This window comes from Homarus americanus, unplaced genomic scaffold (assembly GCF_018991925.1).
Source record: "Homarus americanus isolate GMGI-L3 unplaced genomic scaffold, GMGI_Hamer_2.0 scaffold2539, whole genome shotgun sequence".
Lineage (NCBI taxonomy): Eukaryota > Metazoa > Arthropoda > Malacostraca > Decapoda > Nephropidae > Homarus > Homarus americanus.
This window is the reverse complement of record NW_024725489.1, coordinates 8,552,603-8,564,594: the sequence shown is the minus strand read 5'-3', so window position 1 is coordinate 8,564,594 and position 11,992 is coordinate 8,552,603. Positions and strand designations below refer to the sequence as shown.

At 42.8% G+C, this 11,992-nt stretch overlaps 1 protein-coding gene across 1 annotated transcript; it reads left to right on the top strand.

Annotated features, from left to right (window-relative positions):
* The first annotated feature begins 10,617 nt into the window (after positions 1-10,617).
* On the top strand, positions 10,618-11,289 carry LOC121865131. Its single transcript, XM_042364456.1, has one exon. It carries the CDS (start codon positions 10,618-10,620, stop codon positions 11,287-11,289), a length of 672 nt encoding a protein of 223 aa, XP_042220390.1.
* The last annotated feature ends 703 nt before the right edge of the window (positions 11,290-11,992 follow it).

The following is an 11,992-nucleotide window of genomic DNA, read 5'->3' as shown; positions in this document are numbered from 1 at the left end:
TTCAATATTTTTATAATTTTTTTTTAGCTTAGTTTTTTTTATATATACATAAATTACAGTGGAATTGAAAAACATAAGTATAATGGGGGAGCAGTACAACATGGGTTGTACAGTAATAAGGTTGAACAAGAGGAGAGAGCTGTCAGGATTATGTCTAGTTTGCAATTATGTTTATTGCAATGGTAATTACTTATCTATTTACCCATCCATCGGCCGAGCCTTCCTGGGTAACCGTAATCGTGCTGGTCCACCTAGAAAGGGTGTCGCAACCCTGAATCCTCCCACCCTAAATAGATACACAACTGTTCACGTCTATAAGTGAGCAATCTCTAACACTAAGGAAGTAGGTTCCTCTGACGGGGCTTCCGGGAGAGAGTCATGGGAACCACTCGACCAACAAGTGGCGGTGGGGGTGCAGTAATTCCTGCGATAGGTTACTCTCCTGGAATAGGTAAGTTGCCTGTATTTGCTTGCTTCATTTTACGCAGCCGTGGCCTGTCTGCCTCGTCTTCTTTGGCATGAAGGTACCTAACCAACCTTATCACCACCAAGGACTCCTTCATCGTCCTGTGCCTTACCGAGAAGGATGTCGATGTACTCCTGCCAAGCGACACCACCAAAAAACTCAGGTCCGCAAAGTATGAAGTTGCTGTCTCTCCACAACTCCGAGCACAGATATCGATAGCAGCCAAACGAATGGATAGGGCGATCTCCTAGGAAAAATTCGAACAGCAGTTAGCATCAGACAACGAACAAAGGAACCAATGGGTCAAAATGGAGGAAGTGGTCAAGCTATCCAGACTGCCATGCGTGCTTTAAATAAGGTTTCAAGAAATATCCATGGTCCAGAGATCTTCCATAAAGGACTTTGCTTTTACTACTACCACGTTAGAAGCAGCCAGGTGAACAGGAAGAATTCTTCTCCCTTACTCCATGCTGGAACTGTTACCAATACCCTCACACGGTTACAGACAGCCCTAACAAAGACACAACGTACAGCTCAGAAACCGGAAACAAGGGGTACACCTTAAGGAATGCAAGAACAAGGAAACCCTTAAATGCTTAAACTGCGAAGGAGAGCGCAGAACACTAGCTGCTCGATATCCCACAAGAAAAGCATTAATTAACCAAAAGAAGAAGAGGGAAAGAGAAAAGACACGGGAACAACAAAAGTGGACGTACTCAGCGGTAACAAAATTAACCGAATGGAAAACAAAGGTCCTCGAAAAAGCTCCCCCACCCCCTTCTCAACAACCTATGATACTCCAACTTTAAAGTCACCTTCCCATAAATATAATGACCTTTATTGTTCCTGCCCACCTCATGAACAGAGCCAGACCGGGATGTTTTGCCAAGACAGCAAGGAACATGTTCGCCGCCAACAACCTACCGGACAAATGATGTGCTCTCTTCCGAAATATTCAACATGATATACAAACCAGAGAGCACCGCAAACGAAGAACAATCGACCCAGTCATAGGCTACCCCCGACATACACCCCCAGCCAGCAAGCAAGGAAGAAACGATAGAGGACGATGACGAATTCTCCCCAAAAACAGAACACACCGCTAAATTCAGCACCCCTAAAAAAAAACAAAAACGGGAACTATGGCACCACCACCGTCACCCTGGCAGAAATACTGTAAGGCAAGGCAAGATAAAATATACATACACAGACACAGAATTAGAAAACACACTCATTGAAACACGAATTAAGAAAGGAAGGTTCCTCACTAGACACAACAGGATAGAGAAAATATACCAATCATCGTCCATTATTAATCATCCAACAAACTTGTTTCCTTAATGTAGTGATCTCACTGTTCCTGTATGGCTGGATTTTTTCACATCCTAATACATTATGTTCTAGTGTATGTGCATCCCTAAGATGACACAGTTGACAAGGTTGACCCTCCCCTCCACTTATCTGCCAGTAATATTTGTATCCCAATCTTAGTCTCAATATACCATTATCAGCAGATGGTAAGTTAGTTCTGTAAGTTACATTGGTGTTCTGTAAAACATACAACTAATGCTGAAAACTCTCACCACATATGGCAATCACTTCTCTTCTTGCTTTTTCCCATTCCTCTCTTTTTCTTTTCATTTCCCTCTTTATCGTTCTAATACTTACATTGCCAACAATATCTATATACATCTTTTCTGCAGCTTTTTGGGCCAATTTGTCAGCCATTTCTGTAAATGACCAGTCGTTTACAGATATTAACAATACGAAAATTACATGGATTTTTACTCTGCAAGGCTTCCAATGCACTTTTACTATCAACAAAAATATGTTTCTTTATAACAACCTGAAGCCCTTCACAAACTGGGTGTAGTTCAGCCAACGTGGATGAGGTGTTGTTACTAATTCTTTTACAAACTGTTTCATCTGCATAACACTCATTGATAAAACATTCCCTTATAAAAACACAGCATCCCCCTTGACCGTTACTTAATACTAATCCATTACAAAATATATATGTACAGAGTTTCGCCTGGTAAAACTATTTATTTTCTCTAAAAAGACATTTCGTAAATAACTGGGATGCAAATCTTCATTTTTGCCCCTCGAGTTGTAAAATATCTACTGAAATGCATCCTTCCTGCCATGGTCTAAACCTTATATAAGTTTGTAATGAAATGCAATATTTATTTACTCCCTACTCCATCATAATTTTATACGGTAGATATACATACTTGGACACATTGCCAAGATCTGTTCTTTCATTTAAGCACATTATTGTACGGAACAACCTATTATCTCCTCCTCTCCTAATGGTCCTAAGAGTATCGGCTGCAGCAAGTTCCTTTAGTCTATGTTCTATACTTGGTAGATCTAACTCCATTCTCATCATTTCAATTCTAGTGTTCCGTTGACAACCTTAAACGATTCATGGCCACGTTTTGTATCACTTCAAGTTTTTGAATAAGTTTCTTACTATACATTATAAGGATGGGAGCTGAACTTATAGTATTGATACAAACCATTTCCCTTTCCATGCCAAAGCTCTTAAAGGTCTTAAACGTCCTTTACATGCATTCTCGAAGCATTGCATCTCACGTACTTTACTGTTGGACTTATTCCCAATGTACAGTAGCTAAAGCAACTGTCTGTGCAGGTGGGGGTCGATACGCTCCGAAATTTTACATTTGACTAGTGACAACCCTCATGTACAAAAATTTATCGTCCATGGTCTCATATTGTTTCTCACAAAGTATGCACAGATAGTTGTTTTAGCTACTGGTACATCCCAAGTTATTTGTAAACATCAACTTTTTCTAGCCTTAATCCATTCAAAAATAGATCCCCATGTTCATAATTTCTGACCTAATTTTTAGTTTTTCTATCGTTAATTACAAGGCCCATTTTACAACAAAGTGTAATCAATGCATCTAAAGCCTTTACACTGTAAAAGACTGTCGTCAGCATATAGCACAATTTGTGTGTCTCCAGGAAATTCGTAGAGAGCCATTATGTTCATCAACATGTTAAAAAGAGTGGGGCTAAGTACACCTCCCTGTGGAGTCTCCAACTACACCCCTCTTTCTTCTGAGTACCAACCCTGAAACTATACTCTAGTCATTCTAATACTCCAGTAATCCACAATCCATTTCAGCAATTTCTCAGAAACCCCTAAGTTAATTAGTTTCTCAAGTATGACTTCTTTATTTGGCCTATCAAAGGCCCTTTTTAAATCTACAAAAGTCCTGCATGTAGCCTTGGAGTTATTCAAACACTTTACAACATAGTCTGCAGTACTTCTCTCTTTCATAAACCCATGTAAATTGGGCGCCAAGAGATTTTCCACTTTATGCAACAACCTGTTCAATACTATTCCTTCCATCATTTTACTAAAACAAAAGATCAAAGATATGGAACGAAAATCTCCAGTGTTCTTTTGTGTTGGTACAATTACTGCTTTCTTCCACTTAAGAGGGATACAACCTCCATTATAAGACATATTAAACAAGTCTAACGGGGCGCCCTTCTCTAATACCAGCCAGACAGTTAAGGATAGATTTGTGTGTATGTATTAGGACATATAGGATGATTATGCAACTGACGAGTGTATCCCACACTAACAACACCAGTAGCTGAAGGTATGAAAGGGAATGGCTCAATGCATGACCTTCTATTAACAGTAGTACTGTACAGGTAATAGGATGCTGTCCTTAGATTAAGTCAGGAGTGGATAACACAGAACAATAGAGGTGTTGGAGTTAGAACATACCAGCTAGAACATACCAGGCAGAACATACCAGGTAGAACATACCAGTCAGAACATACCAAGAAGAACATACGAGTCAAAACATACCAGGTAGACATAACAGTCTGAATATACCAAACAGTATATACCATCCAGAACATACCAGCCAAACCATACCAGTCAGAACATACCAGCCAGAATATACAGGGCAGAAAATACCAGGCAGAACATACCAGTCAGAACATACCAGCCAGAACATACCAGTCAAAACATACCAGCCAGAACATACCAGTCAGAACATACCAGTCAAAACATACAAGCCAGAACATACCAGTCAGAGCATACCAGCCAGAATATACCAGTCACAACATACCAGCCGGAATATACCAGTCAGAACATACCAGCCAGAACACCAGCCAGAACATACCAGTCAGAACATACCAGCCAGGCATGCAGTCAAGCCAGCCAGAACATACCCAGCCAAGACACTACCAGTCCAGAACATGCAAAGCCAAATTATGCAAATTCAGAACACTTACCAGCCCGAGAACATACCAGCCAAGGGCATACCTGTCAGAACATACCAGCAGAACATACCAGTCCAGAACATACCAGCCACCGAACATACCAGTCAAGAAAATACCAGCCAGAACATACCAGTCAGAACATACCAGCAGAACATACCAGCCCAGAACATACCAGCCCAGAACATGCCAGTCAGACTTTGTGTTTGAGTTTGGGGATTTAGAATATAGTTATACGTCTACCCAGATCCCAACAGGTAACAACAAAAAAAAACAAAGACAATCGGACTATAAAAGGGTAGACAAAGGATGCGAGTTTTCGTTGTGTATAATAAAGTACCATAAATCCCTAAACAAAATATTCAGCTTATAAATTACCCTTAACCAAACTTAACCTAAACATTAACAGTATATACATATTAATACAACATAAACAATTTTGAAGCAAGTGGACGTGGGGGAGGCAATACAAGATACAAATACTTAAGTGAGGAGCTGAGATGGCTGACGAGTAAAGCTGAGTATTGTAGAAGACGGTAGGTAGTCACTGCACCGTAGGTTTAGAGGATAGATGATCCTGTGGTCACTTCCCAGAGCCAAGTGCTCTCTCCTCGAATTGGAGCTCACAAAGAAGACTTGGAGGAAGTGACTCAACAACCAGGATATGGAGAAGGGAAACCCCGGAGGTAAGACGAGCTCATACTGTAAGTTCCTGTCCTAGACAGTGTTGTTGTAAAAAGGTGTAGATCAAGGATAGATGGCGTGGTTCAGAAAAGGTGGAGGGGTTTGAACACACCTCCAAAGACCTCTGAAGGGCGCCAAGGAGGTGATCACCCAGGCTGTGATTTCACTGAGCTCGGATAAGGAGTCAGAATCAGGTTGTCCACCCCCTTATGTGCCGGACTTGTAGATTATAGGGCTGGGTGTGAGGAGAGTCGAAGGAGGATTCGCTGTTGGAGGTCTTGTTGGCTTCTGAATGAACGGGAGTGGGCGGTGGTTTTAGTAACACTAGGGTTGCTGTGCAAGACTGGAGTGCAACATTCAAACTTTTATTGCCAACACCAGAGCCAGGGCCTCTTCTCTATGGTCGAGAAGTTGATCTGATGTTTTTTCAACTTGGCGGAGTAATGGTGCCACAGGGTGAAGGACATCAGTGGTTGGGTCGGGTTGTAGGAGCACAGCCCCCACTCCCGGCTACTCACTAGCGCCACGACGGCAGGATGGAAGGGCGAGGTGTAGTCAGGGGGTGGACTACAGGCTTGGCGCAAGGAAGGCTTTGAGGCGGTGGAAAGACTGGTCGCACTTCTGGTCTCCAGATGTAAGGGACCAGAACCGGTAAGGTCTGTGAGGGGTCCGCCACGCTGGAGAAGGCTGCAGAACCGACGGTAGTATTTTCAAATATCCCAGAAAGCATGAGTCTTTCCTCGTCTCGAGTGGGGAAGGACAAGATGGCTCTAACGTTTGCGTCCTTGGTCTCACCATCACCATGCCCAACGATATGTCCCAGGTAAAACATTGAGGTCTGCTAAAAGCAGATTTAGCCAGGTTTATGGTGAATCCAGCCCCTGCAGTCGCAGCAAACAGTATTCCAAATGCACCAGATGTTTCTGTCCCAGCTGTCCGACATCACCACCAGGTCATCCAGGTGGTAAGTGAACGTCCCCACCTAGGTCCTGAATAGCAGAAGTTGATGGCCCTCTCTGAATGGCCGGAGTATTAGAAAGCCAAACGCCATAACCAAATATTGAAAAAGAACAAATGGAGTTATAAATGCCGAGATTATTTTGCCTCATCCGTAGTCCCACTTGATAATATCCTTTCAATAGGTCCACGTACTGATAAAATTGGGCACAGCCTCTATGCTGGGTTCATTATATCTTTTAATCAAAGGTAAAGGGTAGTAAAGTCCGAGACAGTGACCTGGGCTCACTTACGATAATCGGTACAGAAACGAAAAGGCCATATCGGGTTTTGGGAATGAGAAGGCAAGGTGAAGCCCTTAGGGGAGGTATTTAGGCTCAGCTAGTTAAGTGTTTTAACAAAAAAATCTACCTCCTTTTTTCATAAATCTCTTTTTTTGTGGATTTAGTCGATAGGCTGATTGCCTACTGTATTGTGTACATCATCTGGAGATTAGCTTAATATTTGGTGTTTAAATATATTAAAAACCCTCGGGAGGCTTTGGACGACTTTAGGAAATGTTGATAATAAATCAGTGAGATCTTTTTTGCTTGAGATGGATTCCAACAGAAAATACTCATCTCAAGTTGTTGAGTATGTGACTGTTAGCAGGGTTTCTTTAGGTAGAGGGAAGTCTAAATTCTCCAACAGGTCCATGTCATCTGTCTCCGGCTCCGCCCCCGACAAAACCGTATGCAGCACAGGTTGGTTTATAGCCTCAGATGTCTTCCTCTGACTTCTGCTCCGAAATGGTAAAGTCGCCAGAGATTAATGTGAACAAGTTGTGAATCTTTCGGTGATCAGAGTATGGACTATATAGTTGAGAGGAGTATAGTTTAGTTAGCATTGATTTGAAAGCTGATGGAACCGTTCCGCTAAACCTTGGGACGTGGTGGTAAAGCCGAAGATGTGGCCAATGGTCCACACTGGGGTCTTTTCATCACCTGTTTGAAACAAAAGGAGTGGATCAGATTGTTGGGCTGTAATGAGCCTATCCTACTAATATCTTATTGTACAGATCTTCTGTGGGTAGTGTAAGATATTGGAGGTGGTCGTGAGATAAAGAGGCTCACTGCATGCCAATTTCTGTGACCAGACAGCACAAGATGGTAAGTGACAGAATAGTTTCTTTTAAGGTCAGTGGTGGAGTTGACAGGTAAGGAGAGTCGACTGTCTTTATGTTAGGGAACTACTCAGATTTTCCTACCAAGTCATTACCCAATAATAAATTGAAATGCACACAGGCATGGGGTCTTTTCCTATTTGGCTGTTATTTCACACTTCCAGTAATCAAGGGAGGTTGAGGAAAAATTTTGAAGCAAAGGATAGGGAAGAATGGGACGCGAGATCTGAAATTAGAACACTCTCATTAGGTAAAATGCGGATATATCAGGAATGACGTTAAACAGGAGGCAGATAGATTAGCCCTGTATCACGTAGTATATGAATAGGAAAAGAACGAGACCCCTATGATTGAAATTTTTCCCTCATAGTGAAATGAAGAGAAGAGATCCTCGATGGGCCTTCCAATATTGGTGGTTGCTATTGGTTTGGATTTGGGGACCAGAACTACTTTTACAATTCGACACTTTTGGGTAGTTTACAACTCGGAGCAAAGTGGCCTGGGTTTTTGCGGTAAGAACAAGTAAGCTGGTTGCATCGGGGGAGTAGGGACCTTCAGACCCACCACCCACGCCCCAAAGGCTAAGGTTATCACTGTGAGGAGGACCTAACATGTCGGGAAGTACCACGTTCCTACTGCCCAGTGACCCACCAACAAAGCGTATGCATCAGCCAGCCCAGCAGCATGCCCCAAAATTAACCTCTCCACGCTCCTCCACATGCTTTCAAGATGTGAAATGGTGACTTGCTCTTCCACCTCCAGACAATGTTTACCAAATCCTGAAATGAGGCTTCCCCAGCCCTAACCACTTCTTAAAAAACCTGCTTTTTCTTGAGCAAACTCAACAAAGGTGTAAAAATGGTTTTGTTAGATGATGATACTTGCTGTATATCCACCTGGCGTGATAGTACAAGAGTGTGAGGATATCTTTTGTTGCCATCATAGTCACCAGTCTGGTCTAAACAGTTATAAACTCTCACAGCCTACCATATAATTCTAGGAACTAAACACTGACACCCACGGTTTTTTGGCCACCATTCTTTTCCTTATTATTTTCAAAGTCCTAATGACCTATCCATCGGATTCATCAAACCTGGGGAAATTAAAGGGAAGAAGGTGCAGGTTGAAAAGCAGCTGAAGCCTTCTTAATGCCACTTCTTTTGATTTAAACTCCGATGTTAAGCATTCTATCTCTTACCTGTAGTTCTTTCCAGAATTCAACCTCCTGTCTAATCCTGGCCTGTTCCATCATTTCCTCATGCTCCAACTTTATTCTGTTCTAATCCTTTTCCTCCTGCCCAACTTGGCCTCACCTAAACTCATGTTCCAAACTCTGAGTTCTTTCATTTTGATTTGAACTCGAACCAAAGTAGTCGTTCTAGTTCTAAGCTGCCTATTCGTTGTGTTTCTTCTGAGGGCTAGCCAGACCCGAGGCAATCCCCTCTCTGGAGTGAGGGGAGGGTGGTGATAGTGGTTGAAGTTTCTGACATGGGTTATAATCTGTCAACAGCGGATTCTTTAAAACTTCTTGTTGAACTGCCAACCACAACACTTCAATCACATGATTTTTTAACATTTCCCTTAGTCAGTTGCTGTGAAAAATGGGATATAATAGTTGGGTTATTTCTTTCCATTCTTCTTCAGGATACAACACGTACTTAGCTACGGAAGGATTTTCAATAAAATCCTGGAGATCAAAACCTGAGGTGGCTATTGTTAAGGTGCATGAGGATAAATTAACTAATGGGTCCAAAGATAAGATTATGACAACCGCAGAAAAATATCATTGCAGGATAACCAGAAAGTCCCGAAAACTCAACCAAGCAGTACCTAGGGAAAACACTTATGATTGCTGCTCGAGAAGATCCTTAGATAGAGTTAGAGACTTGAAAGGGGTAGGGTGGACATGGCAAGAATATAAAGATCCCGATTAACAAACTTGATATACAGGAAGGGCGTATTACGCATTAATATAAAGATCCGGATTAACAACCCCGATATACTTGAAAGGGGAAGAAGCAAAATACGGCCAAGGTAAAGATCCGGATTAACAACCCTGATAAATGGTATGATTGGATCCTGAATGAGATAATGAGGAATACCAATAATTTGAGGGCTTATGAATATGGGGGTCATGGTAGAGCGGGCATCCCCAAGATATCACTTCACCCTAAACTAGTGACTACGGAAGCAGCCTACTTTGATAGAGGCAGGTCGGCATGAACAGATCCGACTTTTCCTCGCACTCGATAAGACTTACTACACGACTGCCACGCGGTAATAAATAAGTCAGTGTTTTGCGACACTTGAACCTAATATTCACGCTCGTCACTCTTTATTGCACGGTAATACCAATATATGCATTGCATATGAAGGAAACTTAAAAACCACCGTAAAGTAATTGTAAACAGAAGTGACTGGAGGAATAATTAACAAGGAGTTACAAGGAGGAAGGAGTGGTACTTAGGGTTCCTGGTCCCACGGTCGGCTGGCTGCCATGAGTTAGATTGTAATAGAAGGATCGCCTACCCAGATCCCAACAGTAACAAAAAAAAAAAAAACAAAGACAATTGGACTATAAAAGGTAGATGGATAGAGTCAGTTGTGTATAATAGCACCATGAATCTCAACAAAAATATTCAGCTTATAAATTACCCTTAACCAAACCTTAACCTAAAACATTGCCAACAGTATATATGATATTAAATACAACATAAACAATTTTGTGGAAGCAAGTGGACGGGGGAGGCAATACAAGATGAGCAAATACTTGCAAGTAGAGCTGAGATGGCTGGATGAGTAAGGCTGAGTATTGTAGAAGACGGTAGGTAGTCACTGCACCAGAGGCTGAGGATGAGATTCCTGTGGTCATTTCCCAGAGCCAAGTTCTCTCCTTGAATTGGAGCCCACAAAGAAGACTGGAGGAAGTGACATAACAACCAGGATATAGAGGAAGGGAAACCCCGAGTGGTAATCTGAGACGCAGTCAAGGATTGTGGTCTGTCCGTAGATGGCGGTTTCAGGAAGGGGTAGATCAAGACAATAGATGGCGTGGTTCGTAGTGCTGGTGGAGGGTTAAATGACAGAACTTGCAACCGAACATACAACCAGAACATACCGGTCAGAACATACCAGCCAGAACATACCAGTCAGAAAATACCAGCCAGAACATACCAGCCAGAACATACCAGCTAGAACATACCAGTCGGAACTTACCAGCCAGAACATACAAGCCAGAACCTACCAGCCAGAACGTGCCAGACAGAACATACCAGCCAGAACATACCAGTCAGAAAATACCAGCCAGAACATACCAGTCAGAACATACAAGACGGAACATACCAGTCAGAACATCCCAGTCAGAACATACCAGACAGAACATGCCAGCCAGAACATACCAGCCAGAACACCAGCAGAACATGCAGTCAGAACATACCAGCCAGAACATACCAGTCAGAAAATACCAGCCGGAATATACCAGTCAGAACATACCAGCCAGAAGATACCAGCCAGAACATACCAGTTAGAACATACCAGCCAGAACATACCAGCCAGAACAGACCAGCCAGAACATACCGGCCAGAAGATACCAGCCAGAAGATACCAGCCAGAACATGCCAGTGAGAACATACCTGTTACAACATACCAACCAGAAGATACCAGCCAGAACATGCCATTCAGAACATACCAGTTACAACATACCAACGAGAACATACCAGCCAAAACATACCAGTTACAACATACCAACTAGAACATATCAGCCATGACATATATCAGTAGTTAAATTGATTCATCATCAGGTTCCTAGGTAGCACAACAAGATCACCAGTTCCAAAGTGCGAGAAGCAACCCCACACCATAAGTGACTCGGGATGCTTAACTGTGCTAAAAGTGAACTTGGGGTCAAGCGAATCACTCCCGGGGCTCCTGTACACATTCAGTCGTGGCGTGACCACATAAGGGGACGGACGTGCCTATAGGTGTAGGTTATGTATATAAGCTACTGTGCCGAGTAGCAACCCTGTATATAAGCTACTGTGCCGAGTAGCATTTATATATATCATCACGTGGCAACACTGCGTGTTATGTGGCAACATTGCCCCGAGGCTGCCATATGGCAAGGCAGCCTCAGTCTGACTGTGTGAGCTAACATGCGGGCAACACTGCACGTGTTATGTGGCAAGATGTTTCAGGCTGCCATATGGCAAGGTAGCCTCAGTCTGACCGTGTGGAGCCGTGCATGGTACACGCAGTCACCACTTTTGTATTTCTCTCTATCCATATTAAATGATCAGTGTTACCAGTGTTTCCCCTACCCATCACTGTATTCTTTTGGGGAACACTTGTAACTGTTCATGGCGCAGTGCCGATCTGTAGACTTACAAAAGGTGTGAACTATGCCGAGACAGTTACGCCTGCCGTGATGCGCGGCCATGAGCGCTGACTCATAGTGT